Here is a 23525-nt window from a genome sequence, read left to right as displayed (position 1 = left end):
GGCCTACAAATATTAATAAAATCTAAAATCTAAAATCTAAAAACTGTATATGAGAACAGATTTGTGTTGTGTTTGTGTATGCAGGAGAGAGAGGGAGGGAGGGGAGGGAGGGAGGGAGGGAGGGAGAGAGAGAGAGAGAGAGAGAGAGAGAGAGAGAGAGAGAGAGAGAGAGAGAGAGAGACTGACTGACTGACTGACTGACTGACTGACTTCAACCTACAGAAGGCACAACAATATTTTCCACCTCAAGAGAATATAGAGCTCAGTTCCGGGAAAGGTATTCATGAAAGAGAGGAAAAGAAATAAAATGTAACTTTGATGGAGTTGCAATCCATGTCTCTTCTTGAAAATTTCCCAGTAGCCTTTTTAATTCAGTCTATATCCTTCTAAAGCACTTCCTGGATAACACACACTCTGAATTGGATCTGGCCACATACTGGAATACTATTTTTTAAAATGAGAGTTGAGTAACCTCTAATTACTACTAAGATGCGCCATAATTTAACATGTAACCCAGTAAAAGTATTTGCAATTGGAGTAACATCAATGTCCTACTTTCTTTGATGTTCCACCTATCAAGTATTATTTTGTAATCTCCTTGAAAAAAATATTTCTATTTCTACAGTATTATATATTCCAGTCTTGGGAATATACAGTGTATGTGTCTACTGGTAATAGGAAACATTTTTTTAAAAGAGATAAAGTAGATAGTGAAAGATTTGTCTATATCAGTAAATTACTTTTGTCTGTTATTAGAGTTTCATAAATCAAGTTGAATGTAAAAGATATCACCAAAAGCAATTCTTTCATTAATATTGTTTTCCATAAGCATGTTTTTATAATTTTACCACAAACTCCCTGATAAATGAGATGATCTTAAATTTCTTGTTTGTTCCAGAAAGAATTGATGCATTCTGTTACGTCTCCTTCATGTTCTTAGCATTTCTCCATGTTGTAGTTTTCCACGTATGCCTTCCTTCATTCTTCACTAGAGCCTTTGTCAATCTCAGTCTCTGTCAATCTATTTCCCAAATGACTCCCAAATGCTCAACTAAAAAAAAATTATGAACATTAAACAAATGCATATAGATTTCCTTACCTTTCATCCTTGTCCTCTCTCTTGGTGACAATTATATATATATATGATATTCAGCTGTTGAAGTCATTATATGGCATTGCTATACTGCATTATGGGAAAAGAAGGTTCCATATATCTTCTGTGAAAAACTATAGCAATTAAACTAAATTGATGTTTCCGCTTCTCCTTTCCTCCAGTCACTTCCTTAATTGCCTGCACACTTGAACAACTTTACCATATAGATCAGATGGATTGTGTCAAACACATACTGCATATCATGTTTCCCCAAAAATAAGACAGGGTCTTACTTTCTTTTGACCCCTGAAATAAGCGCTTAGCCTTATTTTCTGGGAGGTGTTATTATTTTTGAAGTGCAGGAGGCGGCGAGCGTAGTTACCTCATGGCTGCTGCCATGTTGCAATATTTTAGGGGATGGCTTATTTTGGGGGGAGGGCTTATTTTAGCGCACATGTTCAAAAGCTCAATTGGGCTTATTATCCAGGGAGGTCTTATTTTCGGGAAAACGGGGTACTATCAAATGTTCAGTTTACATTATAGCTCTTACACCATTGGATCTATTAGCTGTAAGTTGTCCTTAAAAAGATTAGAAGTGCAGGGTATAGGTTAAGTAAAACTTAGGAATCAGCCCTGGACATTTGTTTTGCTCTTCCAGATCTGCATGGCAAGGCAATCTGTCTATGCTTTATTTGGCAAGATTAATTGTGTGTCTGTGCTACCTTAATTAAAATATTATATTTCACTATTTTAATTATTATTAATTAGTTCTTGTTTTAGTGTAGAATGTGTACAAGATAATTCTGTTAATTAAAATATATTTCACGTTCACTGAGGCTCCACATTCTAGAACAGTGTTTCTCAACCTTGGCAACTTGAAGATGTCCGGACTTCAACTCCCAGAATTCCCCAGCCAGCATTCGCTGGGGGGAATTATGGGAGTTGAAGTCCAGACATCTTCAAGTTGCCAAGGTTGAGAAACACTGTTCTAGAATATGGAAAAGCCCTCATGAAAGTACAGAGATATATTGATTATGATTGTTCAGTCTGGAATGTATTCCTAAATTAACATTTGTTTTTCTTTTCCTTTTCTCTTTTTCCTAATAACAGCATGTATTGTATTCCTTTTCCATTAAATGACCTTACCTCACAGTTGTCTTGACTGGCTTCTGTTTACAGAAATTGTAAACCAGTTGAATGCTCTGAGCAGCTTAGATGAAGATCAAGATGACTGCATAAAGCATACAAATATGCTGTCCACTAAATCAGCCAGTTCTTCTGAAGGTCTATGAGCTTTCCTCCTTTTCTGTTTCTGGCATGTCTGCATTTTACTGTGAGCTCCTTAGTATCTGTTCATATTCAAGTGTTGGTTGTAGCTTTGTGCTTCCTGCTTGGTGTCCATTACAGTCTTGTTGCATACAGTCAAGAATATGCAACAAGATATGGTGCGTTCATCAGCCAAGGTGAGGAAATGATGGCCTTCAGATATTATTGGATTCATGTTCCCATCAGCCCCTCCAGTGTGGTCATTGATCAGAAAAGATTGCAATTGTAGTCAGATCTTCCATTTGCTAAACCGAGCTCAGAACTGCCATTACTTATGCTTGGAAGTATTGCATTCTTTCTCTGAGGTAATTTGTATGCTGCATGTGAGCCTTCCAGCTTAGTAATGGAGAAATTACTACCTTTATATATTGAATTTCTTTAAGTTAGCATTTTTTCTTTCTAAAAACTATTGCTACAGCCTTCCAGGTCATTTAAACAGTCATATAATAAACTTGCACTTGCTTATGTTCATGTTACTAAGCTGGAAACATTGGTGTACTATAAATATAACAGTTTAGTTTAGCAGTAGAAAAGGTGTCACAATTCACTATTAAAAGGAATACGTAGTACTTAAGATAAGTATTTGGAGATTGTTTAAACATTCTATTTTTAATCCTAAAGGAAAGTATAAAATGTGTACTGAAAGGTATTTTTCTTGGTTTCTTAGAACTTATCAACAAGCTTAGTTTCCTGGATGAAGAGGAGCAAGATTTGGCAAATTCAAGATCAAATCCATTTGTAGATTCTGATAGGTCAGAGCTGAATCCTTTTGGAGACACTGATATCGAAGGTATTTAATTTTGCCATGTGTAATCTTTGGATTGTGTTATACTTTGTGACAAGATCACAAACTATGTGTACTTCCTACTTCTTATTTTCTAAAAGTTTATTCGATGTTACTTACTGTATGTGCTGATAATTTTCAATTTAAATATTCAGCCACAGCATGCTTAAGGTGCAGCTTAATGATGGAATTCTTCAATCTGAAGTAGCCTTTTAGATCAGTGATTGATCAAATCATTTTTCTCTTTCTAGACATGCCTGGACAATTTAATAAAAGCTTATGTAATATTTTATGTTCTAGTAATAATAATCAATATTTTAAAGTTATTTGGTGTTTGATTTAACTCAATTTTAAGTATGTACTAAAAATTGCACTTCAGGCTGATACTAATTCTGCCCTTGTTCCTTAGTCTTTTATTGGCCAGGATGGGAAATTATTGTCTATTATTTTAAAAAATGTGTGATTGTTTATTCAATTTATTTGCTGCTCATCTTGCCATATATGTACTACTATCTACCTAGTTACCCCCATTCCATTAGAGATTCCTTCTAACATTATACTAGTAAGATGAATATAAAAAAGCGGAGGGGAGGTTTGTGTAAAACAGCAATGATGGATGAACACTTTCTTGCTGTTGCAAGATCAAGCATGGGATTGAGGCAAGTCTTTGCTTCTCTCTGAAGTGATAAATACATACTAAGATATGAAATATGATCATGATACAACCATATTGTATTCTACAATGTTCTAATTGTTGAGTGTAATATCTAACTACTAAGCCTCTTAATGATTTTAAATCTTTACAGTAGGAGACTGGCCTCCAACATCAGATACATAAGGTTGATATTAGAGAAAGAGGACATGCATACACAGAGTTTCTAGTGCAAGCCTTATTCTACTACGGAACATCCTCATCCGTGCTTAATATTTGGATTTTTTTCCTGGACATAGGATTTTTCTTACAGTAGATATAGTTAGTGATATCTGCATGAGTTATGATGGCTGGGGAAGATAGACTGAAGTGCTGTCTGTTATTAAACTTACTGGCTCATAAACTGAAGCCAACCGTTAGGGAAGGCTCTTCTAGCTAATGCTTATAAGATAACTTTGTTACTCTGTAGTACTTAAGGAAGGCTTAACTAGTCTAAACAGCAGCAGTATTTCCCTTTTAACTGTGTCTTGGATTAGTAATACATCCCAGAGTTCTGCTGTATCTACATTTGACAGAAGGATTTAGTTTAATTAGTTAATGTTTGTAAAGAATTTTGAAGATTAAAGAACAATACAAGTGCTAAATGTTACAAGAGGTTGATTGTTTAAATATACAGATTCTTTTTGAACACCCTTCTCTTTCCTCCTTCCCATTCTTTTTTGTTTTCTTACTCTTTTATTTTGTTTTTAAAAGTCTGTATCACTTTTCTGTATTCAGTTCATGTCTTTGATGATGTGTTTAATCGGGGGGGGGGTTCTTTCACCTTTTTGAGATAATAATTAATCAATTGATTACTTCATTTTTGTATGAATGGTTCTTGTGTTCTTCCTTTAAGCCATACTTGTCATAAATATTATGAATTGAGTATCAAGACTTCATCTGTAGAATTCCACATATTCTTTATTAAGGGACCTTGATATTCTGAAATATGCCTCTAGAAAATGGTCTATTTTAAACGGATGTTCTAGAATCTCTGTTACTGAGTTTACTTGAATTTCATAATGCTCAGCAACTCGAGTGCAGGACTAGGTATGGGGCCATAGAGGCAGATTAAATATAAAGATGAAATGAATGGATTGTATTGAGTTGAATTTGTATGATCCTAAGCCAGTTTTTGAAGTGGATTACCGGTACATTTCTTTAGTTAATTGTTTCAGAGCATATATCAAATCTGAATGATTTCTGAGTCACCTGGCCAGAGCAGTAGATTGCATTCCTTTCCTAGGCATGAAAGAATTGTCTTTTTTTCCTTTTGGTTTATAATGATTTACAACACACTTTATAAGTACTCCTCTTGTTTTATTAATATTAATTTGGGATAGGAACTGTTTTGTGCTCTATTAGAGTTATATCAGGAGAAATACACTATTCGGAAGGAATTGAAGAGTTCCTTCTTCATTAAGACACAGCCTCTTGATTGTGCTCTCTGTAGAACAAGACATTAAGATGACTTCATTATCCAAACAAGAGCGCTACTGTGATGACAGTGATGAATATAACCCCTTTAAAGAAAAGGGTATGGAGTATGTGAACCCTTTTGATGAACCAGATCCTGAACCTGAGGTCCTATTACCTGTCAAAGATTCTCCTCCTCAACCTAGCAAAAGGAAAAATATCCGGCCTGTGGATATGAGCAAATATCTTTACGCTGACACATCAAGAACAGATGAAGAGGAGTTAGATGAGTAAGTAGATCACTTTTTTACCCCTTTGCATTAGTTGGGATTTCAGCACAAAACCTCCAGGCATAAAATATTAAAACCTGATTATTCTTGTATGAAGTACAAGAATAAACTGCTCCGTTAACAGAATTTGAATACATTAAACATTGGGGCATGCGTGTTACTGGATTTTTTTATGTGAGGCTTTAAATCATCAAAGCAGAATCTCTGAAGGGAGGCGTAGATACAGATGTTCAGAATGAAAAGCATGCATGCTCAATTCAGGCGTGGCATTGGCTGCAGCAGCAGTACAGTTGGCTAGTGGCCAGCTTTGAACTATTCATATATGTAAGGAACATGCAGTGACATTTGAGGATAATGGATGACCTAGTCTTTAGAACTTTGGTACTATCCTTCTTTATTCAATGATCATTCGGTACATTTAAGCAGTTCTATATAGAATTCAAGACCTCCCCCCCTTTTCAAAGTATTGTATTAGATGTATTATGCAAAGTACTTTTCTTGATTGGTTTTAGTAATAATAGCATTGATTGCACTAATATTTGAAGAAGATTAAACTAATTGTGTTTTCTCTGTTATAAATACAAATAGTGGTCCCATCCCTTCCCCGTCTTGTCCCCCCCCGCTCCGCCCTTGTCCTGGAAAGTGGGTGTAGATTTTTCTAAGTTGTTTTGTTGGCTTGTTGCTTTGAAAAATAATTGCAACTTAGACAAGTCTGAGAGTTGGTTTTGTGTATAAATTAGATGAGAATAAGTCAGATCTTCATCGCTAAATGGACATAGATAAGCAGTTTCCTTAACTGCAGTACCAAAGTAGTTTGCTGTTGCCTTCTTCTGGGATATTGTTTTAAAATCCCCAATATAAGTATTAAGCAGGTCTGACTTAGTTAAGCTTCCAAGGCCAGACAAGACCTACTGAGGTATAGCAAGATTTATTGTTCTATTTCCTAAACTGACTAAGTATGTATTATCAGATCATGATCACTATATCCCTATCATCTTAACTATCATGCCTGGCAAATTAGAAAAGGCAACCAGTGGAAGGTTGATAGTAAACACAGGGAAGAGAGAGAGAAAAACAAGAGAGTAAAATACAAAAATTAACATAAAAGTACAAGTGAAGATGTTTTTTAAATTTTGTTCTAATCCACAAAGAAATCTATAGCATTGAATCCATAGCAGTGTCAGGCCTGCAGCCATGTAGGTATTTAAGGGATAATGGATGTTTTCTATCCAAATACCAATGCATTTAATTGCAACTGTAGCTTCCTTCCCTTTTAATAGCATAACCGTTAACTTTCAAGACAGTCAAAATGTGAAGAACAAGCCACCCACCATCTTTTCAGTGGCAATTGCTGCACTATTCATTCTGGATTCTAGGCACATGTTTACATGCACATTAAGGATCATATAAAGAAGCTTATTTCCTTTTTCATTGAACTTCAGTTTATTTATCAAACAATCCTTTGCTTCCACTGTGCTGTTAGGCTATTTATGTCCCTGCATCGTCAGCACAATGTCTTGTAATCAGACTTTCATCAGCAGTACCCCTTGGTGTACTACAAAGAATATAAAATTGAGAAAAAGGAACCATCAATTCAAGCTGTAGATGAATCTCAATCCCCCATTATGTATGCATGTCACTGTTTTTGTGTTCGGTCATAATCTCTTCTATAACATTTTGTGAAAAGAAATTTCAAGAACTTATTTCCTATGATGTTCTTTCTCCTTAATATGTGCAACTGGTGTACAAATTTATAAATTTACAGATTCATAAAATTTGGGATTTTTTTAATCAATAGCAGCAGCACTTAGACTCATATACTGCTTTAGAATGATTTATAGCACTCCCTAAATGGTTTACAGAGTCAGCATATTGCTCCCAACAATCTGGGTCCTCATTTTACTGATCCTGGAAGGATGGAAGGCTGAGTCAACCTTGAGCTGATCAGGAACAAACTGGCAGTGGGCAGCCTGCAATACTGCATTTTAACCACTGCGCCCCCTTGGCTCTTATACCAATGTTTTACTTGAATAACCACACTTTGAAATGTGAGTTAGAAAGCTAACTGCATTCCAATCTCAGAAGAATTAGGTCAGTGTCCTTAAAATATGGATCAAATGAAATTGATTGACATCCTTAGTGATAGAGGAAGCCCCTTATTTTTTGCATACCTCACCAGGAATGGTAATGAAAGAGAACTACTAAACAGGATTATCTGATAAACTACAGCATCAGGCAACATTTTAAAATAAATTAATAAAGGCAGTCTACAGCTGTTCACTTGAAATCCCATTCAGATACATTTGGATCATATGGGTAGGACAAGAAGCCCTAATTCAGTGGAATGGTTCAGATTTCACATAGGGGAGATCACAGGGTTGGTTTCTGAATGTGATGTTCTCTTGGAGAGATCTGGAAAGGCTTCTGTATGCAAACACATTGGCTTCTGTATGAGTCAATTGGATAGAATACTATCTGGATTATAAAGATCTTCTGAAGCTTCTCATCCTTGACTCTCTAATGATACTACCCACCATGACCCAGCTCCTCCTCCTTAGCAATGCAAAAAATCATCTTTCTTTCCTTAGCAGATAATTGTTATTCTAGATCAGGGCTGTCAAACTTGCAGCCCATGGAGCAGATGCTTCACACTCTGGCCACACCCATGCCGGTTTAGTGAAGGGGGGGAAGTCCTGATATGTGATGTTACATCGCCATGATGATGTGAGCTTGACATCCCTGTTCTAGATTGTTAGTAGATAAAGGAAGAGGAGTACAAATCCCAAAGTATGCTAGGAACAATGTTACTGGAATCCCCAACTATGGGATTCTATGCAACAAAAACATACTAGTACTGTACCAGAAAGATTCCTATAGATCCCTTTAATATTTGTTAGCCATTATATGTTGCTTAATAATCTTACATGGAGCTTGTAAACTTGTAGAAGCTTTTGGAAAAAATACATTAGCAATTCCACAAAAAAGTGTTGGAAACATTGTATTAATTCTGCTGGTTGTGTTACTGATAGCACCTGGGAAATTCACACAAGAAAGTCCAGTTCTCTCTATATAATGGAATAATACTTATCGGAAACAAAGGGGCTGGATTCACATATCACAGTAAGCCATAATTTTGGTTACCAATCATGATTGTATTTGTCCACACACTATGCCAGTGGTTCTGAACCTTTGGTCTGCAGATCCCTGGGGGTGGGGGGGAGCATGATGTCATCACAGGGCGTCTGTGAAAGCTTGAAAAAAATTAAATATTGAAGGTCCTAGCTATGGTCTATGACCACAAAAGTTATTTAAAAGGGGTCTGTGTTGAAGAAAAGGTTGAGAACCACTGCACTATGCAATAAAGTATAATTTGCAAATTGTAGCATTTGCATTCATCCAAACACAGTAAGTCAGAATTGAGGTACAGTATGTGTATCTATCATGTCAGAGGAAAAAAGTAGTAATGTCTGGAGCACATCGTTCTTGTGTCTAAATGCACAATACATCTTATTGTGGAAGTGAGGAGGAGGAGGTGGTGGTGTGTGATCCACATTCCAGCAGTTCCAACCACAACCCCACTCCCAGCATTGAGAAAGTAGTGCTATATAATGACTGAGAGAATACTTATTCTTCCTTTGCATAAACTAGCAGTGACTGTCACCGTTATCCAGATTTTCATTTTGCAAAGTTGATAGGCTTAGAACTTTGAGTGTTCATGACAGGGCAGGCAAATGATGAAATGTGCATCATGAGATCATTGCAGAATTGCTGTGATTTTTTGGTAATTGTTTTAGGTGTTAGGTTAGAAATATATAACCACAGCATTTGTGTAACGTCATTGCATTTGTGTCATCATTTAGCATCAAATTGATCATCATGAGTAAAAATGTAGAAAATGCTTCCAATTTGAAACAAGCTGAGTTTGAAACACCTTGATTCAGAACATTTCTTCTGAGGTTGGAAACAGCTTGTTTCAAACTGGAATGAGATGTTTTAGCTTCAATATATTTTGTGCTTCTCTAAACAGTTGTATTAAGCCAAGGGGTGAATGGAGCAGTGTTCTAGGAAAGAGCTCAAGGATGTTAAGTCTAAAGAAGACTAGCCTGGTCCATCTGGGAATGGACACAGATAGCTGTGATGGTGGAAGTCCACCTTCAACATTGCTTCTTAGCAGGTGTTTGTTGCTCAGGATTCTGGAAATTATAAATACAGTTGAAACTAGCAGCCCCTGAGAGACCAATCTTCCATTAGTTTCTCATTCTAGTTGCTGTTTAAAGTGTTGGCTATTTCCACATTTTATAAAAGTGAATCCTTCAGTTGAATTATGTGATACATGCTTAATCTGTCTTCCATGTATTATTGTTGGGTATTTGTGTCAAGAGGCATTATGTCTGCATAAGCCATTAGCTCTTTTAGAAGCTCTTGGAGATCAAGCTACTTGTTCACCATTCCTTTTCTCCTCAGTTCCCACCACACCTGAGACCAGACCAAAATAGCCTGTTCTTTCATCTGTTTTGTCCATGTTTAGTTCTTCTCTTTATCCATGTTATTGCCTACTCACCTTTCAGAAATCCTTTGAGATTTAGAGGAATATGACACAGATTTTAAAAATTTCAGGTCACCTTTCTGCAAATGGAGACACAGCACTCATTGGGTGAAATGCATGGTGTGAGATAAGCATTTATTTCAAATCTGCTCTCATTTTGTCTACACTCTAAACCAAACAACTCTAATCTTTTCAATCTCTTTTCACAGAAGTCTCTCCATCTTTTTTATCATTTTCATCATCCGTCTCTGGATCATCCTATTTTTTCTCCTGTATGTCTTTTTTAAGATGTGGTGACCAGCCTTGCCTGCAGTATTCAAGACGAGGGAACCCTCTGTGATTTGTGTGATGGCACTGGGACCCTTTTCAGTATTGTTTTGCATCTCAGTTACTATGCATGCACGCCTTTTGCTTGTATAACTGTCCATGATTATTTGCAGAATTGAGAAATATTTTTTTAAAAAGTGGCTTGATTCTGGAGAAGATATTCATAATTCCAAGCAAAATATATTTACTTCAAAGCTGTCATCCTGCTATGTAACCCATTAAATCTAGAAAAAAATAATATAGTAAAACCTTAATTTAACTGTAGGGAGGAGGGAATATTCATTATTCCCAATTGTTCTGTAAATTAGAGAGTTTGTTATTTGCAATGATATTATTATGCAACTGACACAACTTAGTTCATTTGTGCATTGTTACACCACACCTATCATTTCTATTGTGCAAGTGATATAACTTATATAATTGATGTAATTATTTCATCCAGGTCTGCTAAGTCAGGATTTCCCTCTATAATATAGTTGTTCATTTGTACGTTTAAATATAGAACTCTATATGGAATTTCTAAAACTAAATGCTTTCGGCTTTAATGGAACAAATTTTCAAGAGTTCTGTTCCTCGCTTCATGTTCCAAGTTCTCAATTTCTCTATAAATAGTCCTCCACTTATGTCCATTATTAGGACCAGAATTTTAATTGTCAAGTAAGGATGTGGTTAAGCGAATCACACTCAATTTTACAACCTTTTTTTTGCCACAGTTGTTAAGCAAATCACTTCAGCTGTTAAATGAATCCTGCTGTTGTTATTCAAGCCAGTGAATCTGGCTTCCCCCATTGACTTTGCTTGTTGGAAGCAGGTTGGTGAGGTCATAAGTGGAAATCACATGAGCTCAGAGTACTGCAGCCATCATATACAAATACATCTCAGTTGCCAAGCACCCAAATTTTGAACAAATGGAGATGTTGCACTAGTTATAGGGTAATGGTCATGAGGACCGGTCATAAGCCACTTTTTCCAGTGCTACTGTAACTTAATAGGCATTAAACTAATGTTATAAGTCAAAGACTATCTGTATTGTTCACTCAGTGCCTTTGTCAAGTTTTAAATGAAACTTAGCTGAGCTTGCAATTCTGTACAGATTTTTTTTAATAAGTAATCTGTTACTAACAAGATCATTTTACCCCAATACTAATAATTGTGCATGCTATGACATTACAACTATTTTTTGGGGGGGTCACAAACCTTCATTGCTGCAAAAACATTTCTTGGTCTTTTACAATACAGATGAGAAAGTAGTATCAGTATTGTAAAGACATTTTAAATTAGTATTTCTGTTGTCTCTGTGGTAAACGCTTTAACTTAAACTTCCATAGTTTTGGCCTCTGTATTGGCTCCTGTGTGACATGCAAATTTGCCATTAAGTCACATTAATTTTTATCTCCTGAACCAAACTTTTTAAACCAGCTTCTGCAAGTCACATTAAATTAGAAAATGTAAAAACAGGCATTATCTAGAAGGGATGTTGTTGAACCTTTAGGTGCATGTATTGAGCTTTCACCCTCTTTAGGTTTTCCTTCATTACAGCTTCTTCTGAAAACAAATATACTAAATGTACGTAAGTGGTTCATTATGATTCCAGAGGTCTCTACTAAAGGCTTTTCCACAAGAGAGTGAAAAATTCTGTTTGACTTGTCTACCCCATCCAATAGCATTCTTTTTGCCATATTCAGCTCCCTGATAGTCCCAGTTCATGTACCAGAAATCTGGGACTTTGTAGTTAGTCCTTGATTTACGATCACAGTTGGGACCAGAATATTTTGTTGTAAGTTGTCGTGTTTATAGGTTGAGGCACCCACATGACCAGACCCAAATTTTTTACCATTATTACAGTGGTTGTTAAGTGAATCACACTCATAAGTCTGAATTATGTGGTTCTTAAGTGAGTCATATAATCATTAAGCAAATCCATTTTCCCAAATCAATATTTTTTCTCAGAAACTAACAAACAGAAACAGACAAAAAGGCATTGTAAATTATAGGCATGCGATCATGGGAAGCTACAACCAGTAGTAAATGTGAGCCAATTGCCAAGTGCTCAAAATATGTTACTGTGACCGTGGTGCTCTGTGTGTGTGTGTGTGTGTGTGTGTGTGTGTTGTTTTACAGTGGTCAGAAGTGCTTTATGGGCTGTGAAGCACTCTTTCTGAGGCCTTTGTAACTTTCGTTGAATAACTGGTTATAAAGTTAGGACTACTAGTAACATTAAAAAAGGTAAAGGTTTCCCCCATCCAGTCATGTCCAATTTTAGAGGGTGGTGCTCATCTCCATTTTCTAGCCAAGGGAGCCAGTGTTGTCTGAAGATGCTTCCGTGTGAATGCTTCCATTTAATGTGAAATTCTACTCAAATTGCCCTGTGAATTACTTTCCAAGTAAAGATCTGGAAAAATAATATATTTTAATACTGCTTTTGCTATTTTGTGCATATTGTGCAAAGTTCATACTTTTTTCTTCACAATTAACTATTCACATGAGTTTAGCATAACTATAATTTAATGAAAATCATGATCACATTTTGCACAAATTTCTGGATAAGAGTATTTCTTCTTACGTAACTGAAACATAATCTTGGGTGAAGGGAACATTTCCTATGTAGAAACAACGCAGAATCAAATAAGTTACTTAAACATTAAGGAGTTGGGTAATTACTTAAATATATTTTGAACACTTTTTAAGAAACTAGGTTTCAGATATGATAATACTAAATAGAGTGTGTTCCTAGGTTGTATTTGAAATGAACTAACTTAAATGTAGGTGAAATATGGAAATATGTGTCACATATTTAAAACTTCTGAGAAGTTTTAAAGAAACTTAGGAGAAGTTTATTTTCTTAAAAATAAAGATGCGCTTGTGCAAAAAATAGGGAAAAGGTTCCTGTAACTGTGAGCAGCTTACTCTTTACTCACTTTCATTAGATAGGGGATAATCTCTGTTTCTAAGGCCGTAGGGGGTCAGATAGTTTGCTATCAAAACATGCTGTGTTTGTTAAATGTCCACACACAAAAATAACTTTTAGAACAAAAGAAAACTCTGTAACCTCCCATGTATAATGCATTGTCCTTGTTCTTATCTTTTCTCATCATTAATTTCACCCTGCTTTGAATTTCCTCTGTTTGAGGACAGCTTAACAAGCTTGTTAGCAAAATTAAATGATTGACAGACATTCTTGGGTACTCTCTTCCAAATGAAGTGCCATTCATTTTCTACCTTTGCCTTTTGTCATGCACGTCTCCATTGTTTATTTTGTCATCACTCTGAGCTTTGATTTTGTTTATGTTTTTTGTATTTGATGATCACTGAAGTGAGAACACCTCTAAGGTGCATTCACTTTACTACCTGGTTATTTTCATCTCAGTTATTTTCTTCCCTTCAAATAAATCCATATGTTCTGTCTGTAATAAACAATGACAAAACAACTCTGCTGTACAGTAGTTTATGAATGCAGTTAGATTTTATATTTTCTTTAATTTGCCTTTCCTCTTTTTGCAGAAATCTAATTATATAATTAGCAAACTTGATTACTCAGAGAATTACTTACTATAGATTTGTTGCAATGGATGGTTCTTCCTGGTTATAAAAGAAATCACAAGCCACAGGGTGGTAGTAAATGCATTAACATCCTTCTTTATATCCCACTTATCTAACTCAAAATCCAAACCATTCAGAGTGCTTTAGAGATTGAATTAAGAGAACAACAATAAAATTAAGCATTTCCTTGCTAGGAAAAATAAACACAAATCCAAAATCATACAATTAAAAGGTAATCTGTTAGAAAACTATCCAAACTGCAGGCCAAGATATCCATGAATGCATTTAGCAGCCTATGGATCTCTTGAAAATGGAATTCCATAAAGTCAAAATATATCATTAAAGGATATATAGACTCACAAATTGTTCAAAATGCTCTGAAAATAAAATTTCAAATGATCTTTTATAGAGATATTACTCAAATCTCTTCTAAAACAGTGCAGCTACTGTAAGAATTTTCTACAAAGTTCTCAGTTCTCTGGATCAGATTTGCATGAGTGGAGGGACGAAATAATCCATCAAAATGACCTTTTTTGTTTAAAGAAGCTTAGGCTGCTTCAAAAGCTTTTCTATAAACACAGTAGCAGCGGATTTAAATCCAAATTCTGAAATGCTGTCTATCTGGAGTCTCTGGCAGGGACACCATGTCCTTTCAGAGCCTTCCTTGGCACCTGCCAGGCTGCTTCTTCAACCTGGCTTTTTAATTCTGTCTGTTTACCTATCTATCTATCTATCTATCTATCTATCTATCTATCTATCTATCTATCTATCTATCTCTCTATATCTATTTATCTATCTATCTATCTATCTATCTATCTATCTATCTATCTATCTATCTATCTATCTATCTATCTATCTGCTCGATGCTTGAAAGGAAAGTATCACCTTCCAGCATTGTCTTTAATTCCAAAGAATGCTTTTGGATACTTTCTGGAATATCATCAGAAATAAGCATGGAGAATAGCTGCAGGCCAGTGTTTTGCCTGGAATGTACTAACTTGTTCAGGAAGAAAAAAAATGTAATTTCTACAGATTTAATAGCTTCCTCTTTCTGTTCAGATACCTACTTGGGAGCATTTATCAATATTCTAAGGCAGACTTTTATAACTTGATTCAAAATCAAAACATAAAAAACCCCAATTTTTATTTTATTTTAATCAAGAACTTTGATGCAGGAAATATGACAATTCATGAAATGATTATGTACATCCTCTCTATGGGTTATAACAGAATGAGTTGTGAACAATTAATGTAAGACACTATAAGTACATGATTTTAGGAAATATCCATTCATAAAGTTGGATTATTTGTTGTTGTTTGCTTAAGACAACTTGTGATTCCAGTAAACAGTATTTGCTGTATCTCCAATCTCTAAAACAAAAATGTAGACTGTATATGTAAATTGTATATTCCTTGTCAAATTGCTAGAATAGCTAATTTGCTAAATTTGAAAATTCATCCCAATGTTGCTTTTCCTTTTACAGGCTTTGTATGCTGGACAAAAAAAGGGAGGCTTTATGTTGGTATAGTCAACATTATCAGTTTATATTATCTTGATTGTTACTATACAAATAAAATGAAGAGTTTGAAAACTATTATTTTTACTGCATTAAATCTCAGCCTTCAAAAATAAGCAGTGCTACGTAATATATATAAAGCCTCTATGAATCCATTTTACTCCCAATAAAGTTTTTTTTTAAATGGTGACCACAGATTTCTTGACCTACAGCATTATTTGTACTTAACTACACAAACATGTCACTCATCAGTTTATTTGGGGCAGGGAAACTAGTAGCATAATAAACAGGTCTTTTGTCTCTATGTGTGTCTTTTTAAAAATTAAACTACATTGGCTGCAATTTAGTACATACAAATTACTTTCAGGAGTGGCACTAAAAATACCGAGATAGCAAATAAATTTGTTTCCCTTCTTTCAATTAGATCCAATCCCTTTTATGAACCCAAAGCAAGTTTGGCTTTAAATGATCAAGTTACTTCGGTGCAAGAAACAGAAAGGAAGATGAAAAGAAAAGCTCCGGAACCACCAATTCTCTCACCCAAGGTAGAAAGAGAAGCAAGTGAGAACATGTCAGCTATTCATGCAGTGAAAGAGCTTTCCTCTTCTCCTAAGGTGTGTACTACCTTGTCAGAAGTCTTTGCTAAAAGTTGAAATCTGTCTTCTTCTGTTGCACATATTGGCAACCTTCTTGGTTAATGCATATGCTTTTGGCTATACATCCTCCACTTAGCTTCACTTATTTCATTCACAATGGGAAGAACCAAGATTTTGAAATCTTATGCAGTGACACAACCAAAGGCATTTCTAGACAGCAGGGCTGGTCTCCAAACCATTGCAAAGTTTTTTTCCCCAAGCAGGCTGCAAACTAGAGTTATACAGTCAGACTTTTTTTGTGCTCAGAACAGTACAGTACTACCCTCTATTTTATTTATTTATTTATGTTTGCCATCAGGTCTAGGCACAACATTCAAAACATACTGGAACTTGTACTTTATTCAGTTACAAATCTTGAAAACAACATTAAACTCTTTGAAATAAATGGCAATATCTCAAAGAAATGCAGTGAAATGCAGATTATACAGCCTAGAATTTGAAGCATGATGACTATAATTTTATGTATGCTAACCAAGGATTAAATCCCACTGAGCAAAGTATTTTACTTCGAAGTAAAATTATTCTGGATTGTTCTTGTAACGATTTTTTAAAAATTATTTGATTTTTCACAAATGAGTAGACTTTCAGAGCAAGGGTAAATAAACAGTGTTCCCAGGTGTAAGAAATTACTATCATCTAAACCATATCATATTGGGGAAGTAAATTTAGTTTTAAAATACAATTTTAAGAAATGTTGATGCATTTGTTAGAAAACTTGTTAAGAAACAGCAACAAAATTAGAGGTAGGTAACATACAACTTTTAGTTGCAGAATCCAAATTGTTACATAACTTGGAATTTTCCTAATGCCTATAGAATAACATTGGATCTGATGTGGACTTTGTCCTGAAAATGTAAAGGCTCCAATCTATGGAAAACTTTAGAATTAGCATAGGAATTATCTGAGCAGAAAGGAAGGAGACAACTTTGACAGCCCTCTCCAACTCTTTGGGGAGATTTACGAAGCATAGGCTTCCAGATGAAAAGTTTCTCTAAGAGAATTCTGCTTCAATGATGGGAATACCAAGAGAATCGAAGTCTGGATCCAACCCATTTAGTAATTCTGTTTTTAATATTTTCTTTATATTTTCTTACCTTAGATAAGCTTTCCCCAGATAGAGCAATTGGAAACTTCCAATAGTTTCCTTTCATTCTAATTCAGCCTGTCTGCAGTATGATGACTCATTCTTTTTGAACAAAATGGTGTGCTTCTGTTTCTTCTATTCTGTGAATTTGCTGGACCTTAAGTGTATTAATTAATGCTTAAAAGTTTTTTTCAAGTACATCTAGCGTGGAAGCACAAGAGCAATATCTTCTATTGAACAATTGAATTCAGTTGAACAATTGCTTCTTCCCTTTCATTTATTCATCCAAAGACTGCTGTATGTGAGGGAGAAAAAAGGTGTTATTAATATAGAACCCCTTACTTTTAAACAATAGTAGACAAGTTTTGCGTGTCATTGTGATTCCTAGTTCACATTGAGCAAACCTAGAGCAGATAAATGTTTGGAAATTAGTCACATTACTAATTACTTCATTGTTCTTCAAATAACAACAACAAGCTTAATAGTTCTGTCTTCAATTTATAACTTATAAGCCTGAAGTACAAATTGCATGCAATAATATTGCAAGAAATGAATAAATAGCGCACAAGAATACCATTTTTTTCTTTAACCTAAGCTTTTCTTGGTAATCTATTGTTTGAAACTTACTTGCATGATTGTGCTTTTCATTTTAAGGCAGAAAAGGTAGGGGAGGGGACATCTTTCGCCATGGCTTCCAGACCCTTTTTAAAAACCTGTAGCTGTTTTTAAGAGCGGTGTATTTTAGATATCATCATTTCAGTTAAGAGCTGAATGGAAGTCCTTGTCAAATCTATCAAACTGCTACTTAATTAGGCAGAAGAGTTGCTGATGAATCCCTGTCCCTCAAGGGCCTCAATTCTCTCAAACAAGATAGAAAGAGTTTGATACCAGAAGCTTCCCTGGGGAGTGTTTTTTTATTAGCAGGACAAAATACAGAGAAAGGAGGCCTGGCAACCTGAGTGTAGAATTGCACTTTTAAAACGTGCTGTATTTGAGCACATAAGCTTAGGTTTCTTTGCAGTAGAGTTTCTGTGATAAGACAGAAGCATCTTACTTGGTTTTTGATCTAGATTAACAAACAGACCAATTTGGTCGAAAGTTCAGATAAGATGCTGACACTTAAATTCAGGATAGGGAAAAAAAACGACTTGTGAAGATGTATGACAAGTTGTATATGGTGTGGGTGTCTTTTAATCTTCTTATTTAGTTGATTCAGGGTCCATAGCTACTATCCTTTACTCCAAATCTAGTTTGGCTTAAATTTTCCAATGGAAAAGGAAGAAGGTTACCTGATCAAATCCTAAATGGGTTTTCTATGAATAAATGGAGCTAAACAATTGTTAATACCCAATTCTCAGCCTTTTGGCTAGATCAGGCATAGTATCAACAAACCACTTTATTCCATCTTTCCCATTTCATTCAAAAAACATCCCGGTTTATTATGCATGATTATTGTCCTGTTTAAAAATATGGGTGGGAAAGAGACAATTTGTGAGTATTATCTGGGGTATGGAAAACCTATTTAATTATTTAGTATATTTTATTTCTGATGTTGATGCTTTCTATTTACATATAGTTTCTTGCATATAATTATATATAATTTCTTATTCTTCCCTCAGTAAGGCAGTTCTGAATAGTCTTCCCTATTATTCTTACTCTCTTATGTGCAACTCTTATATTCTTGTATAGCTAAGGTGACCAGATTTTCAGATTAGTAAAGAGGGACACCATTGACCGGGGGGGGGGGGGCTTGATTAAAAATTTTATACGGAGCAACAAAAATTTGCATACAACGCAAAAATAGTATTGTAATATTTTTTTTATTTCAACATAACTACAATTTACAAATATAAATTGTAACTGTTGCCAAACATCAACATTTTGATCACGTGACCATGAGGATGCTGCAACGGTCGCTAAGTGTGAAAATGGTAGCTAAGTGTGAAAAATGGTCATCAGTCACTTTTTTCAATGCCATTGTAACTTTGGTCACTATACCACCTTTCTTGCCACAGTTCTTAAGTGAATAACTGCAGCTGATAAGTTAGTAACATAAGTGAATCTGGTTTCCCCATTTGACTTTTCAAAAGGTCACAAAAGGCAATTACATGACCCCAGGACACTGAAACGATCATAAATACGAATCTGTTGCCAAACATCAAAATTTTGATCGCGTGACCATGAGGATGCTGCAACGGTCACTAAGTGTGAAAATGGTCGCTAAGGGTGAAAAATGGTCATTAGTCACTTTTTTCAGTGCCATTGTAACTTTGGTCACTATACTACCTTTCTTGCCACAGTTCTTAAGTGAATAACTGCAGCTGGTATTTTGTATTTTGGATAGAATCTTTTTTTAAATAGTCTAAGACAATTTTAAAAATGAATCCACACAGAATAAATTGAACTAAAACATTTCAAACTATTCCACACAGAATAAATTGAAGTAAAACTATTTTAAAAAATTCTATGCACAATATATTTCAAAGTATTGTGCATAGAATTTTAAAAAATGGTTTCACTTCAATTTATTTTGGATAGAATCTTTTTTTAAATAGTCTAAGACAATTTAAAAAAAGAATCCACGCAGAATAAAACTATTTTAAAAAATCTTATGCACAATAAATAAAATATTATTTTAAAATATATTAAAAAAAGAAAAGAAAAAAACCCAGCTCACTTACCAGCAGGCAGGCACTCCAAGTCAATCCAGAATGATGTAGATGTTAATACAAAGAACTGAGCAAATTAAAATGATGAAATAGTCCCAGGGAAATATTTTTCAAAGAAAAATGAGGAGCCACCATTTTTCCCACACGAGCCAACCTCCAACCTCCGTGCCCCTCCCATCTGGGAAATCCAGGAAGGAACAGTTGCTACTTTTCTAGCCAAAGTATTTCCTGGAGCTCTATGGTACTGGGTCATTTTTTCTTATAAAAGGAGGTAAAAGGGTAGGGGGGGGTCTGTTTTCTTGCTTTAACGTTTTAATATCTTCAATGAAAGTACTGAGACAGAGAGAGAGGTTAGACAGAGTGTCTTTTGTCTTGCCCCGGTTAGGATTTCTTAAGCAAATCCACTAGGCTTTCAACATGAAGCCAGAAAATTGGGACTTTTTTAAAACACCCCGGGACACGGGACAAATTGTTAGAAATCGGGACATGTGGTCACCTTATGTATAGCAGCTATGAAGCTCTACAAAACATAGAAAATATATGTGAATACAGTGTTTGCCGTTTCATTTTTTTGAGGACTATTCTCAATCATGTAATCACATCGGCATCTAACTACTAGGCTGGAAATATCAATTTTAAAATACAGCAACTGAATTCTTGCTCTAGTCAGCATGTTCCTCCCAGCCTAGGTTTTAGCAATTCTTTTAAAATATAATTGTTTGTACAATGCCATTTCCTTTTCCTTTCCCTTTCCAACCATTATCTCTAATTCCTTCATTCTTCCTCCATCTTCCTTCCTCTATGTATTGATTTGAAAAAGCTTTTGTTCTACAAATATTAATGTGGTATATTTCTTGATGTATGATTTTACCATATGCATGATAAAAATGGTCCTGATATCCCTATAAGTCACCTAGAAATATATAGAATAGAAATACATATCAATAGAACATTTGGAGCTCATGGTTGACTCCCATAAATGCATATTTTTGTACAAAGTTTATTTTATAATGTATTTTTCTATGTGACCCACTGAGAGATGTTTTTAATTTGTCGTGGATGCATAGGAAAATGTTTCCTCAGTCAAACACTTGGCATCTGAAATAGAAATGGCAAAATAAGTATTCAGAGCTATTTTCTGTGGATTGCCATCTAATATCTACTATTCAGAAATACATACCCAATGAACCTAAGACTTTCCTATTAAAGGGCCTTAATTGAGTAGTCTTTACTTCGTGAATATTGTATAGAATACAGTAAAGCCCTAAAAGCTAGTAACCAGCATTACGTTTTGTGACAATGAATTCCTTAAGCCAATGATGATACAATAAGAATCTGTGACTTTATTCAGGTGCTATAATATTCTCCATTTTTGGAACAACATGGAAAAGTACATCTTTTGCAATTTGACAACAAGGTTTGGCCAAATAATTTTAATTTTCAGCAGATTCCCTTTTTTTGTTACAATCTTTGACATTAGGTTAAGCAGAATATATTATTTATACGCTTAACAACCTTTTAATAGGAAAATGTACCAACGGCTTAATACTACAGTCTATTGCAAAATTATAAATGAAATTATTACCTAACAATAATAGTGCCAGATAAATGTTTCTCATTGTTCTCAGAACATTTGATGGGATAGTACATGCAGTTTCCGATACAATTTGCATGCATTGAGCATGGATTTGCTTATATACCCTTTTATTACTGACATATCCCACATATTTCCCCCTAATGTGTTGTGTCTTAGATTCAGTTTGATTGTTCTTCTTGGTCATCAATTTAATATTTTATTTATGCTACTATTCTTTAAAGGTAAGTTATTTCTTCAAATATTTTGTGAGAAAGAAATTTAATTGCTAAATGAAGTCCAGTACAGCTTTTCTATGCAATCTTTAAGGTTGCTTTATGTTCTTTATCTTGTACGTTCATCAAAGTTTAATTATAACTTTTAGTAAGCAAGTTCAAAAGGAGGAACATCCTACTGATTTGTATGAGAAACAATATATTCTACAGTACATGCAACATATTAAAGCAAATTTGTAAGGTAATACAGCAATTAATATTATTAATAACATTTCCATTGAGTTTTAAAAACATTCTATGAAAAAAAATCTTATACAAATTGTCTTAACAATTTAAAACAGAATTACTAATGCTGGACTTTTAAAAAGTATTTTTATCAAGGACATTAAATTGTAGTCAGATTATGTGATTTTGATTTAGCATAGTATGATAAGATTTAAATTTCTTGTACAACTGAAACTATGATTCATGTTGATGCGAAATCTAACAATAATTTTAAAAGTTCATAAATTTAATCAGATCATCAACCTGAAAATATGGTATACTTTGATATATCAGAGATAAATATGTTGTACAACTGAAGCTATAGTTCATATTGATGTAAATATTAACAATACTTTTAGAAGTTTATTTTAATCAGATCGTCAATCTAAAAATATGGTATACTTTAATATAAAAGAGAGATACCAATCATCAAAGACTTGCAACTGCTTTATAACCATAACCCCAAGGTGAAAGCATCCCATTTGATTTCAACACATTTTTTAAAAAAAAAACGTGGGTGGCTGAAAAGTTTTTCTTTTAAAGGAAAAAACAAACATTTCTTAAATTCGGCAAGTGTATGGCCAAATCTCAAACCATCCATGTTTGGTTTTTCCAATTGTAATTTTTTAAATATTTTTTAATTTTATTTCCAAAGTTAAAATACAAATTTCAGTACAAAAGTGGGGAAATAACAAAGCAAAAACTAAGAAAAACAAAAAAGTGCATAAAAAGTCATACATATATATTGTCCCCCCAATTAAATACTGATAAATATATTTCAACAATAATAGTTTCACTCCCCCCCACTTGCAAAACAGATCTACACTTTATAAACTTCTGCAGCTTTATTTGCCCAGATAATTTGACTTAACTTCTATTTACTGTAAAAAAAAAAACAGCAGGTAAACCCAACAATAAAACTAAACTTCAAAGGCCTCTGTTAACAATCTATTTCTATATTTTACACACAGAAAGTTTATAACGGCTTCTAATCTACCATAAATCACTGCAATCATTATCTCTGATCTGTCCAGGATCAAATATCTTCCACTGATTCTTAATAATAAAACTTTTCCTTAAAATTATAACTGGGATCTTTCTAAACAATTGCATCTCATCCCTCAAAAACATAGTAATCTGTTGTGAAGATTGATACAACATTTGTTGATCAGAAGTTTTTCATGCAAGTTGGAACACAATATATCCTAATGGTTATCTTCTGATTGAATATAATAAATCTAATCCACAATCTCCATCAGTTTTCTTTAAGAAAGTCCAGTTCATCGCTGATCCATACTGCCATCTCTTACATTCATGCCCCTTTCAGCCTTTTCCAACAAGCCTGCAGTTCTCAAGCAAAGCTCCTCCTCCTTCAATTCTGTCAGCAATAAATCGACTTCAAAACCACCTAATTGCAAATCTAATTTAGCTGCTATTACCTGTACCTGAGTATCATCCTTAGGTTGATTTATGATTCTTGTGAAATCATCAAATCTTTTATCTAAATTTTCAT

At 34.5% G+C, this 23525-nt stretch overlaps 1 protein-coding gene across 3 annotated transcripts in view; it reads left to right on the top strand.

Annotated features, from left to right (window-relative positions):
- The window catches only part of EHBP1 (EH domain binding protein 1), a 255357-nt gene that overhangs the window by 91521 nt on the left and 140311 nt on the right, over nt 1-23525 (top strand). For 2 of the 3 annotated variants that reach the window (XM_032212778.1, XM_032212779.1), the window contains exons 8-10: nt 3087-3209; nt 5348-5600; nt 15955-16144. In XM_032212778.1, the coding sequence (XP_032068669.1) occupies nt 3087-3209; nt 5348-5600; nt 15955-16144 (566 nt within the window). Of the gene's footprint in view, nt 1-2272; nt 2378-3086; nt 3210-5347; nt 5601-15954; nt 16145-23525 lie in introns of all 3 variants that reach the window. The other variant, XM_032212780.1, reaches the window with a different exon arrangement.

This window comes from Thamnophis elegans, chromosome 3 (genome assembly GCF_009769535.1).
Source record: "Thamnophis elegans isolate rThaEle1 chromosome 3, rThaEle1.pri, whole genome shotgun sequence".
Classification (NCBI taxonomy): domain Eukaryota; kingdom Metazoa; phylum Chordata; class Lepidosauria; order Squamata; family Colubridae; genus Thamnophis; species Thamnophis elegans.
Note: the sequence above shows the minus strand (reverse complement) of the source record. Positions and strands in the feature narration are given on the sequence as shown.